This window comes from Elephas maximus, chromosome 5, assembly GCF_024166365.1.
Source record: "Elephas maximus indicus isolate mEleMax1 chromosome 5, mEleMax1 primary haplotype, whole genome shotgun sequence".
Lineage (NCBI taxonomy): Eukaryota > Metazoa > Chordata > Mammalia > Proboscidea > Elephantidae > Elephas > Elephas maximus.
Window position 1 is genome coordinate 45,714,085 of NC_064823.1, and position 20,049 is coordinate 45,734,133.

At 42.0% G+C, this 20,049-nt stretch overlaps 1 protein-coding gene across 4 annotated transcripts in view; it reads right to left on the bottom strand.

Moving 5' to 3' along the window:
* The window catches only part of NPNT (nephronectin), an 81,977-nt gene extending 63,294 nt beyond the window's left edge, over positions 1 to 18,683 (bottom strand). The window contains exons 1-2 of one of the 4 annotated variants that reach the window (XM_049885578.1): positions 18,276 to 18,683; positions 15,769 to 15,869 (exon numbers count right to left, since the gene is read on the bottom strand). In XM_049885578.1, the coding sequence (XP_049741535.1) occupies positions 15,769 to 15,869; positions 18,276 to 18,346 (172 nt within the window). In that variant the 5' untranslated portion in view covers positions 18,347 to 18,683. The remainder of the gene's footprint in view (positions 1 to 15,768; positions 15,870 to 18,275) is intronic. The other 3 variants (XM_049885579.1, XM_049885580.1, XM_049885581.1) reach the window with 3 other exon arrangements.
* Positions 18,684 to 20,049: the final 1,366 nt, after the last annotated feature.

The window sequence follows — 20,049 nt, forward strand, 5'->3', positions numbered from 1 at the left end:
CTGTGAGTCGGAACCAACTCAATGGCACCTAACAACAACAAAGTAGAAAGCACTAAAATAGGACTCATTAGCAGCACGTAGTATAGAAACGTATCTCTTTTTCTCTTGATAATCTATTTCTCTACCACCATTGTAAGGTGGTCATGGGAGTAAATGCATAAGCATACAACGCTGCCAGCAAAGTCACTCAGTTATAGCTTACAACTCCAGAGCCTTCTCCTGCGACCTGTCCAAGAATCACTACTTCAGTTCATCTAAGAATTCCCAGTGATGTTATGTGCTTTATTAGATGTAGTGAAAAATAATAAGCACTCAGATGATTCTGATGAAATTGTGGCTCATACAAACCAGAGAAACTAAACTATCTGGGGATTACTTTTTTCTCTCGTGTTAAGCACAGATTTATGGATCTGAAGCCAATTCTGGGCTTTAAACAGTGCTAAAGAAAATGAAAGTTAAGAAATCTCAAGGAACTGCACCTCTTACCCAAAAGTACCCCTATCTTCTAGTGCAGAGTTTAATTTACTATAAAGGACTATAAAATGTCTGAATGTTGAACCAAGCAAAATCTTTGAAAAGGAAATAATAAAATTCTATAGACTAAGACAGCTTTTGCAGTTACAATACCAAGCCTGGAGTCACACAGCCTCGTGAGCAGACAGCACAGCATGACACATGCGCCTCCTTACAGGTAACAAATGCCAGGTACATGCAGGAAAGAAAAAGGTCCTCCCTAACACTGTCCTTCTATCTTCCAACCCTAACCTTCAGTAACAACTCTAGAAACTCTCCATACCTCAACCTTCAATTTTATACTATATTTCTCATTGCCAGAAGAGTTTGTATTATCCTGGCAAAGTCTCTTCACAGACAACTATGCAACTCTGCACATTTATAATGCTAACATCCAGGACAAGGGACCTTATGAAGGACATTTTGAGCAAGAATGTGGCTGATCTCTACTTTCAGTACATTACCTTCTAAGTATTGAAGCTGTAGAAGGGCCCTTCAGATCTCAACACAAGGTCAGGGAACAGACCATTTAGCAAATCTGCAAATTATTTCTTAATAATTTTATAATTTTCCCAAGAAGTAATTGTTTCAAAAAAACTCTTCCACCTTAATTAAGAAATGAAAATATACATTGGAATGTTTTAATTCTTGGCCTTACATAGACACTAATGTACAACGAATCTTTTACTTCAACAATGATTTTAAAACTCAATCCAGGGGACAAAGTACCCTGAAATCATCAATCTCTATGTGAAACACCATGATACTTAATTGTAATCACAAACTTGGGACAATTTAAGCAGTAGAAACTATTACCATAGTAAATGTATAAAAATATAAAATCAATTATGAACACCCATGTACATTTTTTTAAAAAGCTGAACAAGTAAGCATGTGGTTTGTGCTTTTCTATTAATTATCAATGGTTCTGTCATTTGTTGGCATGTAAACAATTGGCAAGTAATTACCAAGTGTCTACTATATGCTCACACTAAAACAAAACAGGAGGCACCAAAAACTTTGGAAAAATATTTTGGGTGGAAAGGAGTTTATAATTGGAAAGTCTATCATTGAGTTAATTACTGTGAATTTAGCAACAACACCTTTGACTATTTGAGGACCTTCCATAGAAATTAAGTTTAAGGACTATGATTTATACAAACAAGGCCAAAGGTTATTGTGAAACAATATTCTTTTGGAAAAGTAAGCACAAATTCAGGGATTTCTAATTATTTCTTCCTTCTGTGTACATTAGCACAAATTTAAACTGTGGTGGACATATTTTGTAAAATTTCGTAAAGTATCAATATTTCAAAAGGCAGTCCTAACCTCGTGATCTGATGATGTTATAATAGGAAAAGAATGTCAGTTCTAGAGAGGTTATGTCATTTACTTACCAGTTAACTAGTAACCAGTTGCCATTGAGTTGATTCCAACTCATGGCGACCTCATATTGTGCAGAGTAGAACTGCTCCCTAGGGTTCTCAAGGCTGTGACCTTTTGGAAGCTGATCACCAGGCTCTCTTCCAAGGAGCCTCTGGGTGGGTTTGAACCACCAACCTTTTGGTTAATAGCCAAACACTTAACTGTTTGCAGCAACCAGGGGCTTCTACATTAATCTACAGAATGGTTAGAGATACTGACCAAATGAAAGGTTTAGTTTTAATATTTACTTCAATCTTGTTATCCACATGGAAATTGCCTATGGCAAATCCTTAGTCTTGAATTGGCTCTCCTCTGGTATCTAACAACTACCAAGGTGGTCTCCAGATTTAGGAAATGTATGAGTTAATGTTTTTTTTCTTTATGAGTTAATGTATGGCAGAAAATGAGGGCTTCTGAATAAAACATAATTAGGAAAAACCCATTTCTTCTCCAAAACCAAATACTACATTCCAAAGCTAAGAAACCTTTTGTGATTATGCATACCTCTTTGCCCTTCCATTTTATCAAACCAAATTAAAACTAAAATTCTTGACAGCATCCACAAAATAATATTCAATGAACACACAGATGCCTGTCAATATTATACCACATATCTTATTCCTTTATCATAGCTGGGCTGTTACATACTCCCTTTACTGACTTTATTAGGAATTTTATTAAGAATTCCATTATGACCATCATTAACTGTTTAATTAGTAGAAAATGTGATGAAATCAGAAAGTGTAAAAAGAATCTTTAGTACATCAGAATGGAAAACTTCTATATTTGATTATTACTTAATTGAACTCTATACCTCGTAAAGATCTTTTTTTTCTTTTTTTTAGTAACTCAGTATACATTTTGCACATAATTTGCCCTGGCAGGTTCATAAGGATGCACTATCACATTAGGCCTATGCCACTAGTACTTTTTTTTTTATGTATAATTTTTTTTTATTAACTTTTATTGAGCTTCACGTGAACGTTTACAAATCAAGTCAGACTGTCACATATAAGTTTACATACATCTTACTCCATACTCCCACTTGCTCTCTCCCTAATGAGTCAGCCCTTCCAGTCTCTCCTTTCATGACAATTTTGCCAGCTTCCCACTCTCTCTATCCTCCCATCCCCCCTCCAGACAGGAGATGCCAACACAGTCTCAAGTGTCCACCTGACATAATTAGCTCACTCTTCATCAGCATCTCTCTCCTACCCACTGTCCAGTCCCTTTCATGTCTGATGAGTTGTCTTCGGGGATGGTTCCTGTCCTGTGCCAACAGAAGGTTTGGGGACCATGACCGCTGGGATTCCTCTAGTCTCAGTCAGACCATTAAGTATGGTCTTTTTATGAGAATTTGGGGTCTGCATCCCACTGATCTCCTGCTCCCTCAGGGGTTCTCTGTTGTGCTCCCTGTCAGGGCCACTAGTATTTTTATATAGCTATAGTCAGTGATTAAAATAACTCTGAAAGTTTTTAAGGCCAAAATTTCTTTGGGGACTGATCATTTATTGCTTCCCAGGAAAAGTGAAGATCTTGGCCCTGGTAATGCTAGCCCCTCAGCTCCCTCTAACTTGGTCTGTGGTGGCAAATCAGAGGTTAGAGTCTTGGTTTGTACTAGTCTCTGGGGAAAGGCACTCAAAGCCTCTCTCTCTGCTTCTCCCAAAGAGAAAGAGCACATACTGGATTGGTGCATGAGTAAAACCATCTTTTCTAAGGTGGATTCGACTCTTAAGAGAGTTTCCTCGGGCACAGGTATATCAAAGGTTCAGGTTCCACTGTTCCTCGGGCCTCAGGAATACGTGTCAAGCCTTCCTCATACCCCAATGACAAGAAGCAAGACTTAAGTTTGGGTACTGGATGGTGAAATGGAAAAGTGCTTCCCACAGACTCTACTTTCAGTCTATTCAGGCCTAAGGGGCTGAGGATAAAGCAGCAGTCCATGGGATTCAGCTGAACAAATATAACAATTAGGGGTCACTCTGGCTCCTTTGGAGCCCTGGAAGCACAGTGGTTAAGGTCTTGGATGCTAACCAAAGGTTCAGCAGTTTGTACCCAGCAGCCGCTCCCTGGAAACTCTATAGAGCAGTTCTAGTCCATCCTATAGGGTCACTATGAATCATAATCGACTTGATGGCAATGGGGTTTAGTTCGTTTTCTGGCTCCTTTGTACACCTGTAACAATCAGAAGCTTTGGGAAAATGAGCGCTGGTCAAGGGAAGGATTCTGGTACTCCTGGGTTTACTGTGTCAACATAAGTAGGATAAATGATGGTGGAAGCAGTGCAGTATGCTTGTGCCTTTCCTTCTTATCCCAAGGCATATGTGCAGAAAAATGTATAAATACGTAGCAAAACAGGGATGAGTTTACATATTGAAAACCAATTAATGCAAAGATAGTAACTTAGTATAAAACTGATACCAAACATTCTCCCACTGGTTTCTTTGCAGAATTCTCTTACACCGGGGCATAGAGGGCACCTATCTGCACTGCCTTCACAATGCCACTGGAAACCACCTCCATCGATTGATGACTGATCTTTAAAACATAAGGACTGGCCTTTAGTCAATGGAGCCCTGGTGGTGCAGTGGTTAAGAGCTATGGCTGTAAACCAAAAGGTCAGCAGTTTGAATCCACCAGCTACTCCTTTGAAACCCTCTGGGGCAGTTCTGCTCTGTCCTATAGGGTCGCTATGAGTTGGAATCAACTTGATGGCGATGAGTTTGTTCTTTTTAGTCAATAATACAGCAAATTTCAGGACTTCATTAAAGATTATAACTTTGAACTGCCTTGTCTAACTTGGAATTGTTCATTCAAAGCCCAAACCACATAGCTAAACCTAACTGAATCAACAGAAAATATTTAGGTAATATTTGTTAAGCTGCATACAGAACAGCTTTCCAGGGACCGCACTTTACAGCAAGGGTCTCACATTATGTTGAAGGATCTCCTATGAAACAGCTTTACCAAATCTACCGCTTCCTTTACAATTGAAACATTGCTGAGGGCCCTTCTGTTCTACCATTCACTCTCACTATATGAAGGACCATAAAAGTTTTCTTTCAGAACTACACGCAGGAAAATCCTTTATTTCCCCCAAATAACTGGTGCTTTTTTTCCTAACAAACAACATTAATTATACGAGCAATAACATTTCCCTTTTTCCTGCGGTTACCAGAAACCAAGAGTCAAATTTGTAAAACATTTTTAGGATTCCACGGCTCACACATCTGCCAATTAATAATCGCCTTCCCAATCCCTTCTAGCCCATGTTAACTCGATTTTTTTACTTTATTGCATTCATTCCTAGAAGCCAGCTCAAATCCTTCCCCAAACAAAGCAGGGCACAAATAGACAAAAATAAAATCAATTCTATGGATCTTTGAAAGTGTCTTCTAAAGAATCAAAAATAGAAAGTGACCAGAAAGAGACTTCTACTCAGATATTAGTCATGATTTATTCCTCTTTGAAGCCTGGTGGTGCAGTGGTTAAGAGCTTGGCGGCTAACCAAAAGGTCGGCAGTTCCAATCCACCAGCTGCTCCTTGGAAACCCTATGGGGCAGTTCTACTCTGTTCTATAGAGTCACTAATAGAAAAAAATAATAAAATTTAAAAAATCCTATTGATCTTTTAAAGTGTCTTCTAAAGAATCAAAAATTTTTTGGGTTCTGGTCTAAAGAATCAAAAATAGAAAGTGACCAGACAGAGATTTCCACTCAGATATTAGTCACTATTTACCCTTCTTTAAAGTACATATTTTACATAAGGCAGTTTATAACAATAAAATGGGAACTCTTCAATTATTATACTAATATAGAGACAGCTTCTCCCTACAATTCCTCCACACCTAAACGTTTATAACAGTGATGACAAATACACAAAGATTCATTGCACTGTTTTTTGCAAAAACAACATATTGGAAAAAACTCTAAATATCAATGAACGGGGGTTATTTACGTTGCATCCAAACAATGGCATACTGTGCACAATTTCAAAAAATGAGTCAGGTTTCATATACTAAGGACAGTTTTCAAAATGTAGTATTTTATGACAGAAAAATATAGAATAGTTTATACTTCATGCTATTATTTGTACAAAAAAGGTAATATTTTTGGAAATGCTTAGAAATCTCTGTAACAGTGGTTGCTTGTTGGAGATTAGAACTCAGTGACTGGGAAACAGGGACATTACAAAGACTTATCTTCGTGTGTGTGTATGTGTATAATTAAGTATGTAATTGAAATAAGAATGAGAATGGAATAACTAACGAAAAATATATATATATTTTTACTACACTTTTTGAAAGTGTTTTGTTACGAGATTGTTTTAATATTTCCCACAAATCTTTTTATGGTAACAGATATGACCAAAATTCTAATTCAGATCTCCAAATTCTTACATACTCCTTTCTAACAGACCATGGGTCTAGTAAAAAAGCGAACAGTTTATATACACACACGCACATACACTATACGTATATGTGTCTAACCAAAAAAACCCATTGCCGTCAAGTTGATTCTGACTTAGAGTAGAACTGTCCCACAGGGTTTCCAAGGAGCTGCTGGTGGATCCAAACTGCCAACCTTTTGGTTAGGAGCCAAATGCTTAACCACTGTGTCACGAGGGCTCCAAGATGTGTTTATTTTTTTATAAAAAAATTTTTTATATATATACAGGAAACCCTGGTGGCGTAGTGGTTAAGTGCTATGGCTGCTAACCAAGAGGTCGGCAGTTTGAATCCTCCAGGCGCTCCTTGGAAACTCTACCGGGCAGTTCTGCTCTGTCCTATAGGGTCGCTATGAGTCGGAATCAACTCAACGGCAGTGGGTTTTTATATACATACATATATATATACACACACACACATACATATAATAATGGTTAAACTAAATAAAAAATTAATAAATTAAGCAACTCCTGAAAGAAATTGTGAGTATTTCTTGGAACCCACATCCATAAAAAGTAGACACTGATAGGCAGGGAGCTAGGTAGAGTATTAGAGACCCCATCGAAATGGACAAATCTCACCCTACCTTTATCAACCAGTTGCTTCTGGTCCAGGAGGAAAGCAGTAAAAGATGGGGTTAGAGAGACCTTCACTTACTCATCAGAGAATTCTCTTGGGAAAGAGTAGGGATCAGAGCACTTTAGAACCAAGCAAACTCATCGGATTCTGCATATGGGGTTGCAGATCATTTAATCAGCAGTACAATCCAGTTTTTCCCATTACCTACTTACCATCCAGTAAAAAACAATTGGCCACTTGATTAAAATTACAAATGTCATCTGACCATTTCTAAAACTTTATCCTACAGAAATATGAGAACACATGTATCACGGATTGACTCATGTCCTCCAAAATTATGTGTCAACTTGGTTAGGCCATGATTCCCAGTATTGTGTGGTTGTCTTCCATTTTGTGATTGACATAATTTTCCTAAATGTTGTAAATCCTCATCTCTGCCTATGGTTAATGAGGCAAGATTAGACTATGTTAAAGAGGATTAGGGTGGGATATAATACCCTTGCTCAGGTCACATCCCTGATCCAACCTAAAGGGAGTTTCCCTGGGGTGTGGCTTGCACCACCTTTTATCTTGCAAGAGATAAAAGGAAAGGGAAGCAAGCAGAGAGTTGGGGACCTCATACCACCAAGAAAACAGTACCAGGAGCAGAGCGCATCTTTGGGCCAGGGGTTTCTGTGCAGAGAAGCTCCTAGTCTGGGGAGAGATTTATGACAAGGACCTTCCTCCAGAGCCAACAGAGACAGAACACCTTCCCCTGGAGCTAGCACCCTGAATTTGGAATTCTAGCTCACTAGACTGTGAGAAATAAACTTCTGTTTGTTAAAGCCATCCACTTGTGGTATTTCTGTTAAAGCAGCACTAGATTACTAAGTCAACATGCAAAACAAAACTATGCTCAAGGCTATTTATTTTGGAATCTCGTGATTTAGCTCAAGATTAAAATCAACATAAATTCTATCAGTAGGGGACTGGTTAATAAGTTATTTTGATGGAATACTATAAATCCATGAAAAAGTGAGATGGCTCACAATCAACCAACTTGGCTTCATAGACGTGTACCGAATACTCCACCAACAGCAACAGTTCCCTTCCAGAACAGACCATGTTTTAGGCTACAAAGTAACTGCTTAATAAAATCTAAAACATCAAAATAATACAAAGCATTCTCTCTGATCACAATGCCATAAAAGTGGAAATCAGTAACAGGAGGAGCAAGGGAAAAAAATTAAATACATGGAAACTGAATAACACCTTGCTAAGAACTCAGACACTAACTAAAAGGTGTTAACTAAAAGGTCGGCAGTTTGAATCTACCAGCTGCTCCTTGGAAACCCTATGGGCACTTCTACTCTGTCCTATCGGGTCACTAGGAGTTGAAATCGACTCCACAGCAATGGGTTTGGGTTTTTTTGGTTTTAAAAACAACTAGGTAATAGAAGAAGTCAAAGACAGAATAAAAAAATTCCTAGAATCAAATGAGAGTGAAAACACATCATACCAAAACCTTCGGGACACAGCAAAAGCAGTGCTCAGAGGGCAATTTATAATAATAAACACACACTTCTAAAAAGAAAAACAGGCCAAAATCAAAACATTAGCCCTACAACTCGAACAAATAGAAAGAGAACAGCAAAAGAAGCCCACAGGCAGCAGAAGAAAGGAAATGAACATTAGAGGAAAAATTAATGAACTAGAGAAGAGAAAAAAACAATAGAAAGAATCAACAGACCAAAAGTTGGTTCTTTGAAAAGACCAACAAAATTGCCAAACCATTGGCCAAACAGACAAAAGAAAAGTGAGGAGGCTCTTCATGTACTGATGGTATAGAAATATCGTTAAGAAAGCAAAAAGCAAGATGTAGAACAGTGTGTACGGTGCCCTCCCATTTGTAGAAAACTGGTGGGGGAAGAAGATACACAGGAATTTGGCCATAAGTACGTAAAATATTTTTGGAAGGTATCCAAGAGGACTGATAATACACGTTGACTCTGAGAAAGGTAACTGGGCAGCTGAGGGAATGAACGTATTATCTATTACAAAAGAAACAAATATTTTAAAAGACCGATGGGGGAAAACCCACAGAAAATTGATGAGGAAGGGGCAAAAGTGCCTGTGCAGGGTGGAAGTGGGGGTAGCGAGGGTCGGACCGTCAGAACCTTCCCTCCTTCCCTTTCACCTGCCCCACGATGAGCATCCAGTCCCTGCGGTGTATCCTCCCTCCTTCACTCACTGAAGGATACAGAGTGGAATCACCCAGCACCACAGGGTTATCAACCTGAAGGCATGCAGTTGATTCATCTGAGTCAAAATGAATATAACATGGACTTTACAATAAAAAGCACTAAACAAAAATGTTGGATAATATGTCCGCTATAGCAGGAGAAAAAACAAGCCTACATTTTATGAAAGCTTATCAAAAAATTTCCAAGTAGCAAATGCAGTGTTGTTTCTGAGGCCAAGCACCTCACTGGTGTCAATGTGTATGTGCGTGCTTTAAAGCAGCAAATCACCGAGGCAGGAGTCTGAGGGCACATCTAGCAGTGAACTTGCAGAGACCAGAGCGCTGCTTCTCTTCGCTTGGTCTCACCTCCCAGCTTGAGAGGTGCTAGGATTTCTAATCCGTAAAGGTTAAGACCTGCCTGGATTAACTTTATGAGGGGATCTTAGGAAATTAGTAGATCTTAATAGTATTATATAAAGATCAGTTCTAATGGCGAAAAAGATTGAAAGAACTCTAATTTCTTTGGAACTTAACTTTGAAGAGTCCACAAATTCAATGACTACTTGTTTCAAAAGGTCAGACTTCTTCAACACTGATTTTTAGTTTGAAGTCTGTATTCCAAGACCACTTGAAGTTACCCAAAGTACATGGTGTTCTTAAATAGCCTTTTCAAGGAAAGTGGTGGTTGAATAAGCTTATGCAAAAAACTTCACTTCTTAAGAAGGATTTGGGGATTCAGGATTAGCACTGAAAGTGAACTATAAGATTTTCCACTGCCTTCCTTTTATTCCTATCCCCCACAAAAGAAGCAAATTCTGCATCTCACCCCAATATTAGGGGAGAAAGCTGATAAACATTAAGACAGTAACGCAAGCCCAACTCTATTAAGCTGGCCCCGGAAATCTGGAAAGCACAATGCCCTTCAGACTGCCAGACACTCCTGGGGTCCAAACGATTGTACAGGTATTAAAAAGTTGCTTTATGTATAAAATCTTAATTTATGTTCAATAAAGGTTATCACTAAAGGTTGTGGACTACAAATGGACGGGCATTCACAGGAATAACCTCTCTGTTGGGAGGACCACTGTGTTTGGCCTTCAGGCCAGATTCCAATCTTTTTCATTTCTCTTGGATATTTTAAAGAAAGTATTCAAAACCTACAAGGCTGAAATGGGGCTTTCTGAAACCAGATACAAGCAAGAAATGAAACACTAAATTTAGGCATTTCATTTACTAAATACCAAAATTATCTGCTTAAGCTAACAGTCTTTGCAGTCGAAAGGCAGAAAAAATTAACTTAATTATCTGCTCATTATACTTTCCAGTGGTCCACAATCATTAGCTGGTGGTATACATTATCCAACTAAAATTTCTTTTATTTTATCTTATTTAACAACTCTAAAATACTTCAGAGTGAACAGTTATTTCTTGGTTACCATGTTGCTTTTTTGATTTATATTGCACTAACCTATGAGATTACCTTAAGTAGATAATAGAAAATGTTCACTTTACATGGCATTTGTTCAGCTGTAGCCTTTACTAACTTCAGGCCGGAGGGAGAAGGAAATGAGGTCAGAACTAACAAAGCAAAGTCCAATCACTGGTGCAGGTTTTATATCCTTCCAGTATCTCCATCCGAAACATGGCAAAACATCTACGTTTTGCCTGGTCTTAAGGATAAATGATACAAAACCACCCCAATTCACATAATTTCCTTTAGAAACCACAAATTGCTCACTGACAGCCAAAACACTCAGAAACTGAATAGCTTTGTTGAAACCTGAGCTAGTTGAATTTTGAATTTTTCTTCACAGCTCCATAAAGTGTTTTCAACAGACACACTGTCATAAGCCACATATAGAGCCAAATCTCCAGGTAAACAGAGACAATAGCTAGATCTAGATATGCTTTCCTATCTTAAGGAAGTTCTCAGATGGAATTTAAAACTGGAATGTACTTTAGAAATTGGCTTGAAAAAAAAAAAATTGCAGCTGAGAAACGTTACAGAACTAAAACCAAAAAAATAACCAAACTCGTTGCTGTCAACTCGATTTTGACTCATAGTGACCCTACAGGACAGGGTACAGCTGCCTTCTAGGGCTTCCAAGGCTTTAAATTTTTATAGAGGCAGACTGCCATATCTTTCTCCTACAGAGTACCTGGTGGGCTCAAACCACCAACCTTTTGGTGGCAGCTGAGCGCTTAACCACTGTGCCTCCAGGGCTCCTGTTAGCTGTTAGAGAACTAATCAGGTGCAAAAGTCAGGATTTGAACCCAAGTCTCCCCAAGTTGTCTAGTGCTCTTTGTTAAGAATTGTTTCCATAGCATACACAGCTTTTAAAAATAAAACATACAAACCCTGAAAAATCTTAATTACAGAGGTCTCCACTTGGTTGGAGTAGAGAAATTGTTAATATACCTAAAATGAAATGTGCATTGAGATGATGGAAAACTTAAGGAATAAAATAAGGACAGAGCAAGAAACACAAATATTTTGTGCTGACCCGTGAGTGATTAAGGGATTGTGTGCTATGAATGTACACAACGTAACCATTAGTGTAGGACCAAATTAAGCAAATTCCACCTTACAATAAAGAGCCACACCAATAGTCAATAAAGGTAAAGCCCGAGACAGATGATCAGATCCTGAATTTTCAGTATGCCAGAAATTTGTTTATGAGTCAAGAATGCAAAGCAAAGACTAGAAAGAAGCCAAGGGTTATGACCTACAACAGAACTATGAAAACACAACCTGCCTATTTCTGGAATAGGTCATGCAGGACAGGAATGTTGGGATAGAGGGGTGGTGTGGGCAGGAAGCAGAAGAAGAACTCCTATGCCTGTTTGGGTAGCATCTCTGGTCCTTCCTTCCTCAGTCCCAGATGGGAGGATGGGAAGTCTCCTGGCTGAATGTGGCTTTGAGCCTAGACAGAGTGAGCCAGAAGGGAAGTTTAGCAACTCTAGCACCCTGCCATGTTAGTCAGCCTCTCCCCACAAGCCCCTGAAAAGGCAAGTAGCAAGTGAAAATGAAATGCAGTACGCTATGTAGCGACACGTATATTTGACTCACAGAATAGAGCCAAAACGTCTACAAATGCTCAACCAAATGAAACAGACACTCACCAAAGGGTCGCTGCACTAGGGTGTGAGGTCTGATAGATAATATAATAAAGGTACCACTTTTCCCATCTACACACACACCTCAGGGATAAATCAGGAGGTTCTGTGTATAGGTGGGAATACGTCCCTTCTGTTTTGCTGTGCTGACTAAAAGGAAAATTCCGTTGTGAATTATTCAGAAAAATGAAGAGCGGAGCACCTTTGATAAGGAAGGGAGAATGTTTCTCTGGAGAAAGAGCTCTGAGATTACCTAAGGGTCAGAAAGGAAAAAACATCTTTTACATCAAATTTCCTAGAAGCGCTCTGGAATTTTTATAGGTAATCCATGACTAGATTTACTTGCTCAAGAATAATAATGCAAGTTCATAAAGGCAAAGAATTTAATTTCATAAAGGCTTTCTGTAGAAAATAATCAAGTTTTCAGAGATATTCCATGTGTCCTCAAAGCTTGTCTTAGTGCTGTTCTGAGCTGACCTTTCACCCCCACATTCCTCTACCTGTTTACATCAAAACAAAGGCAGGCAGAACTCTGAACTGACAAAAGACATTTGGACCATCTGAGATTCTGGAAAAAATGAAAACACACAGAAGGACATGTCCATCTTTAACTTATTTTTACAACCTTGCCATCTTTAATATTACTGGTAAAGAACCATCTGGCCCTTTTCAACGTAAAGGGATTTTATTTTCATTGCAACACAGAGCACCTTGGAACCATTTTTAATTTTGGCAATATAAATGCAAAAATTTATACACAGCATGCCTAATGAACAAAGAATCTGATGGGCAGGGGGTGTGTGCCAACCCACAACAGTTTTAGTTGCAGTATTTTTTTATATTTCTTTAATTTTACCAGATACATGTACATAGTATTTTCTCTGAATAGTTATAAGCGCTTTAAAAATAGTAACTCATTTAAGCCTCGTATTGATAGATGAGGTATGTACTACCTTATGTCCATTCTAGAATGAGAAAAATGAAGCACAGAAAGGCTAAGCGACTTGCCCAAAGTCACACAGATAATGAGAGGTGAAACTGGAATTTAAACCCATAGGGAAACCCTGGTATCATAGTGGTTAAGTGCTAAGGCTGCTAACCAAAAGGTCGGCAGTTCGAATCCGCCAGGTGCTCCTTGGAAACTCTAAGGGGCAGTTCTACTCTGTCCTATAGGGTCGCTATGAGTCGGAATCGACTCGACGGCAGTGGGTTTTGGGTTTATAGGGTCGCTAGGAGTCAGAATTGACTTGATGGCACTGGGTTTGGTTTTTGGTTTTTAGTCCTGCTCCAGAATCCATGTTCCCCTCCATTATACTGTCTCTCAAACCTTCATGCTTTCAAAGCACTGTGATTTGTGCAGTATCATCTTACATGTTTTTATAACATTTTCATCTCAAAAATTAATTCATGTCATGTGGCAGTTTCCTCAGATTCATGACGATTAACAGGAAGGAAAAGGAAAATACTATCAAATACTATATGTAACCACATTGCATTCTTTTGGAAACAAGATTAAGGTATATAAAACAATAAAATAATGTCCCATATCTTCTAAGAAAGGTACTGTGCAGAAAGAGAAGTACTAGAAAATAGCTTGGAGGTTTAAATTTTGTAATGCCACTGTAACTATGAAAGGTCTTTTTGCTCACTCAAATTCAGAACAGCCAAGCTAGTTCATAGTAGAGAAAACTTAATTACATAGTAAAGAGAAACAGAACAGCTCTTAGAGGCTCTTCCTGGGGAATTCCACAGTTGGTAAACCTCTAAGAATCCAAAGCGTTTTCTCTTGAAATTCATTAGCACATATGGCAGAGTGTACATACACTCCTACATCTCTCCTGATTGCCTGCACTCTGCCTGCCTTCTCGGAAGGTGCACTCCACTGCTGCTCCAGGCATGCTGCCACCGCCGCCCTGTCCTGGGCGGAGCTCAGGGACTGTGTGCACCCCACAGCACTTCAACACTCACTACGGAGGTGTCCTACTAATTAAGACAGCCAAGAAGGAGGAAGCTATCTCCATTCTTGCAAAGAAACTACTCATTTTTTATTCAAGAGGGATGTGTGTTGGGGTGTGTGTGTGTGTGTGTGTGTTCATGTGTCCAAGAGAATGGTCCTGTCTTCACCCTGTGGTTATCAGGAGTCTAATGTCCCTTTAAATTCCACACCTGCAATCTCTGGCTGCGTAAATACTCTGACATTCTGGTATAACTGGCAGCACACTAAATTCCAGCTGGCACCTTTCTTCTTTTTGGCCACCTGCCCTTAAATACAACGTGAAGTAGGGTAACCAGTGGTAGCATGGTGACTTGCCTGTCTCCCTCCAATAAGATTCAGTGGCCAACCTGCCAAGGGTCGAGGTCTGTGGCTTGCATATAGCAAGTAGACAAGCATTAGACACTTCACTTTTCCATCCCCAACTCAGAAAAGTCAACCTGTGACCGTCCCTCTCCCTCCTTCACAAAATTAAGGACAGTTATCATGTGTATTTCTTAAAGGTTAAGATAGTTGAGGGAATTCCTAACTCCCCTGAACTTGAATTTACCTGGCTCCTCACACTGCTAACACATGTCTAAGGAAGGTTCTTCCCTGTTACCTCCAGCCTTTTAAACTACCCTTCTCTATTCCTCTAAGCCCCTTCCTCATTGGGGTAATAGAGCATACATCCCAATGTGGAATGAACATTAGTTCCCATCATCTCACCAGGCATGCCAACATAATACTCTGAAGATGTCCTGGGAATGTATTTGGTTGTTTGGGGATGCGGGGGAGGGGGAGGCAGGAGGGCAAGTAGGGATAAAATTGGAGCTCCATATAAAATGCTAGAAAAAGTTTCCCAAACTCTTGTGATGAGGCTATGAATTTTATCATTAAAATATGCATTTGCGATCCTGGCAAAGGTAAAATCATTTTTCTGACTTGGCACCTATTACATGATGTTGATTACTTATAGAACTTAAGAATGATGTTTTTTTCAGGGATTTATTTGATTATCCTAGGTGGTCCATTTAGAGCAGTCAACGCAACCTCACTTCAAAAGCTGACTTACAAATGGGCCACTTCTCACTACAGCTATGGTAAGGATCTTGTAAGTGCCATGCAGCTCGGAATTTATTTAGTGTAAATACAGTCTAGACTCATTATCTTACCTCCATCTCAGAGCCTAGAGCAAAGAAAGAAATGAGCCTGTTGAAGAAACAGGAGATGGAGACACTGGGTGCAAAAGCTAAAATGAGCATCCTAGGTGGCTGTCTGAGAACAACAAAGCTGCACCTGAATGCAGGCAGCTCTGTATATAAGGAGCAGAATAAGGAGTCAGGGACTATGCCTGAAATCTCCCTCACATGCCAGACCCATACAGCCAACCCATGCTCAGTAACAAGCCCTCTGGTGTGCAGAGTGAAGCCATGAATGACTGGGGAAAGCCCCACCTCGCAAGTGGCTGGAGGCCTCGGGGATGATACTCACGCTGACACCGTCCCCAGGATTGGTGAGCCCAACCCCAGCAGCAGTCAATCCTTCCTCCATAACGGCACAGGCCAATGGACGACACTACCTGCCTGGGCCACCTACCAAACAAAAAGATCCAAAATAAATAAAGACACTATTGAAGTTAAATATAAATTTCTTTTTTGTTATTTTAGAATTTTTTAAAACCACATGCAATAATTTCCTACTAACTCCTTCATGCCAGCAGAAATTTAGGGATCGAGCACCCTCACTGAAATAGTTCTGTTATGATATAATTCCAAATCTCAGACAGTTAAATACACATACATATCTTAATGCATAAGGGGGGAGAGATTTTTTTCTTAAATGTAAATAGCACCAGTTAAATCAAGAATTCTCAGGGCTGCTACTCACAGGGTGGTTTCTGAAGCTTGAAATAAAACAGATTCCTCAAAGATAGGCACCTGTTAGGGGAGGGGAAGGGCACTTTTGAGTGACTGATCTAAACTGACAAGTGTTAAATAATGCAGGACATGTCAGTGAAGAAAATAATTCATTTCTGTCACATATAAAGGGTGAAAGGGGAAGGGGCATAAGAAGGGATCAAATGAAACAGAATTCTTTTGGAGACATGACTCTGGGAGAAAAAGTTCCCAGGGGAAAAAAAAAAAAGAGTACCAGAAAAGGAAATCTAAATCAAACCAAGGACAGTTTAAGGTGCACCTGACATCTCAAGTGTCTTTGTGGTTTGAAACTTTCCTGCATCAATAATTCATAATGTTTTCCTCTCTTATGTAAATAAGGAGCCCTGGTGGTGCAGAGGTTAAGAGCTTGGCTGCTAACCAAAAGGTGGCAGTTAGAATCTACCAGTTGCTCCTTGGAAAGCTTGTGAAGCAGTTCTACCCTGTACTATGGAGTCTCGGTGAGTTGGAATGGAGTAGATGGCAGCAGCTTTTAATGTAAGTAAAGACTAAAGAAAGTGCTCCGTTCCAGGACACTGATTCATCCACCAGATTCCACTCCTGACACCTTATTTGGTAAATTGTTTCCTTGTTTAGATTCACACCTAAATGACATTTTGGGAGAGTGCAGGGGACTGACATTTCAGCTGAGTGTTTTAAATACCTTTTTAAAGCTGTACTAAAATCGTGTGCATAATCAGCTGATGTATTTCTTGTTGGAAATGTGGGAGCAAGAAATGCAAAACACATCCATGTGTGCCTAGGCAAACAATTGTTTTAAAAAATCAAAATTAAAAAAGTCTTGCCTCCGGCCCATAGCCACCTTTTCTTAAACTCTCCTTATCTTTTCAACTGCCCTTTCTTTTACCTCTCTACTAAGCCCCTAGGCTCAAAAAGAACATAATAACCCGGAACCTCCTATATCCTCCAGCCGCGTGGTAAACAAGCAGCTGTGCTTTTGCATCTCAGCGCTCCACTGGTTCCCCTCCTGGTACAAGAAAGCCAATCTATCGTGGAATTGATTCGTTCCAAGACTGCAGGTTAAACAGGTGCGGCATCTTTCTTTGGGACTGCGCAGAAAGATTCATGGCGGGGCAGAAGGGGGAGTCGCTGAAGGAGTGTGACTGGGTGGCCCTGTGACCCAGGTTAACCCCACCCCCACGTCCACCCCACCCCCGACTGCGCCTCGGTTTCTGCGCTAGCAGCAGCGACCGGCGCCCCGGGGCAGTCGGGTCTGTAATTGCGTGGAGTGGGGTAACCCAGTACAGCCTCCCGACGGACATACACACACACACACACTCACGCACACACACACACTCACACACACGCCCGAGCGGATCCGGCGGCGGGTGGAGAGGGCGCCGCGCGCCGCCGCCAGAGGAACGGCTGAGTGACAGCGGAGACGGAGCCCGGGGTTGTTGGAACCTGTCAGAGCACGCAGCAGTCAGGCTGCCCGAGGTCTCAGGAGCAGTGTGCGGGCGCACTCACACTCACACTCACACACGTAGCGCTCCCCCCACCTTGGTCCTTATTTTAAGTCCTCCTCCCTCAAAAATAAAAATAAAAAAAATGGGGAGGCAAACAGGTCCCCGCTCGTAGCCCAGTCGCTTCACACCCCTAAGTGTGACCAGCCCTGACAGCTACAAGCCGAGGTTTCGCCCCAGTAAATGGAAGTTTTCCCCACTGAAGAGCCGTCTAAATAGTATTCTGGGCAAGGGATGTCCCGCGCGTCGCCTTCGCTTAGGGTGCTGAAGCTCAGAGTCGCGATCCCGGCCTCCAATATCACTTGTCCCCCAGCCTAATTCCCGAGCCGGGAGCCGAAGTGGCCGCTCGCCCCTCTGCTGAGCCGCCCTCCGGAAGCCGCGCGGAGCCGCGACAGGGTTCTCGGATTCACAGGGAGAACGCAGCCGCTCAGAGAGGCTCGACGGCTCTCCTATCCGTGGCCCAACTTCTGGGCAGGGGAGTCGCCTCTTTCACCCTGTAACCCCCGGGAGAGGTGACCCCAGAGCACGGAGCGTGAACCCCGCACTCGCAGGAGGAGAGGGCGCCCCGGGTCCAACTCACCTCCCGTCGAACTCGGCGGCCGCCTGCAGGTAGAGCGAGGACGCGAGCACCAGCGCCAGGAGAAAATCCATGCTTGGCGGCGAGTCCTGGAGGCAGAGCAGCCGAGCGCAGAGAACAGGTTGTGTGTACTGGGCGCGGGATTGAGGCGCGCTCGCCTCCTCAGCTCCGCTTTCCCGCGGCGCCTGCGAGCTGCGCTCCCCGGAAACCCCCTGTCGTTGCCGCCGCCACAGCTGCCACTCCCGAGGAGAGCGGCGCGGCGAGCAGCCGGAGCAGGTCTGCGGCGCGGCGGCGGGAGCCCCCTCCGGCTCCTTTCCCGCGAGGGGAGGCGCTGCAGGGGGAGCCGCGCTGCCCAAGGGGAGGGGCGCGGGAGTGGGGGCGCGCGTGCGCCCGACTCGCCGCCCTCCCAGCTCGGGCTAGGGGTGAGGGCGCTCGGCCTCTCCCAGGGGCCTGCGGGGCGGGAAACTCGGGGCGGGGGCGCTGCGGGAAGGCAACGTCTTTTGGGGGCTAGCCAAGCGGGACGAGCCCCAGGCTGGGAGAAGAGTTGCAAGCCGGTCCCAGGAGATGGAAAGCAGGGTGCTGAGCAAGAAAGGGTGAGCCGGGAAGGAAGGGAGCCCGGGGCGTAGGTGCGCGCTCTGCAGGTTCCGCCCGAACAGGTGGTAACCACAGGGGCTAGCCATAGATTCTGCCGCAAGGCGGAGAAGACCAAGACGGGAGAAGTTTATGGGGCTGGAGCTGAGCTGTGTCTGCCTTCAGTGAAACCACAGCACGACTTGGACAAATTAGCAAAGGCAAACTCCGGGAGTTGCTTCTCCCACAGAGTTGGCAAAGACATAATTTTTATTTTGTAACCAACCGAAAGAGATGTTTGGCTCGCCAGTCGGGTGCTGAAGAAGAAACGTGGAGACTGTTTCTATCTCTGCCAGCTCAACTCTGAGCACATTGAAAGAATAGCAGTGGCAGCCCCTCCAGCGGCACGTGCCTGCCAGAGAGGGAGGCTGTTACTGCTTGGCAGTGCTGTGGTTCCTGATGTTGTGGAGGAGATCATTTAGACACTATTTTAAGCGGTCGTTGCTTTATTGTTGCAAAGTAAAAAGTATTGTGCTAAAGAACTATGTTCATATGAAAACACACAATCGTTGTCCTAAAATACACGTTAAAGCATTTATCAGGTCAAGTCACCCGTCTTCTCAAACCCTACTTCAAATAGCCCCCTGTGCCTCTATCAGCTGTCTTGCCTACCACTGGACCTAATCTATTCTCTTCCTCCAGTCCATGGCGTCCTCGCCCTTTCTGGCACACTCCAGGCATGCCCTGTCTTGGGGCCATTGACTGGCTGTTACCTCTGCCTGCACCCAGGTTATCTGCATGGCTCACATCCTCCCTTTTTTTAGTCTTTGCTCAAATATCACCTCTTTGATGAGACCAGCTCTGATCCCTATTCTGCTCTGTCTTTTCTCCATACCACTCATCTTCTAGCTTGCTACATAATTTGCTTATTTCTTGTTTCTTTTCTGTTAGAATGCCAGCTCTACAAGGGCAGGTATCTTTAGTGCCTAAAATAGTGTCTGCCACATAGTGGGTACTCATAAATGTTTGTGGAATGAATTTGTTACATGAAAACTTTTTCATTCTTTCTTTTTGAGTTTTCTACAACTTCACGTTTTTAATGGAAAGTTTTGTGGCAGGATGACTTCACTCTCCTGATTTCTCAGGGTGTATAAAAAGAGTCATTTTCTGCAACAAAAGAAAAAATAATGGTTTCAGCTTAAATGAC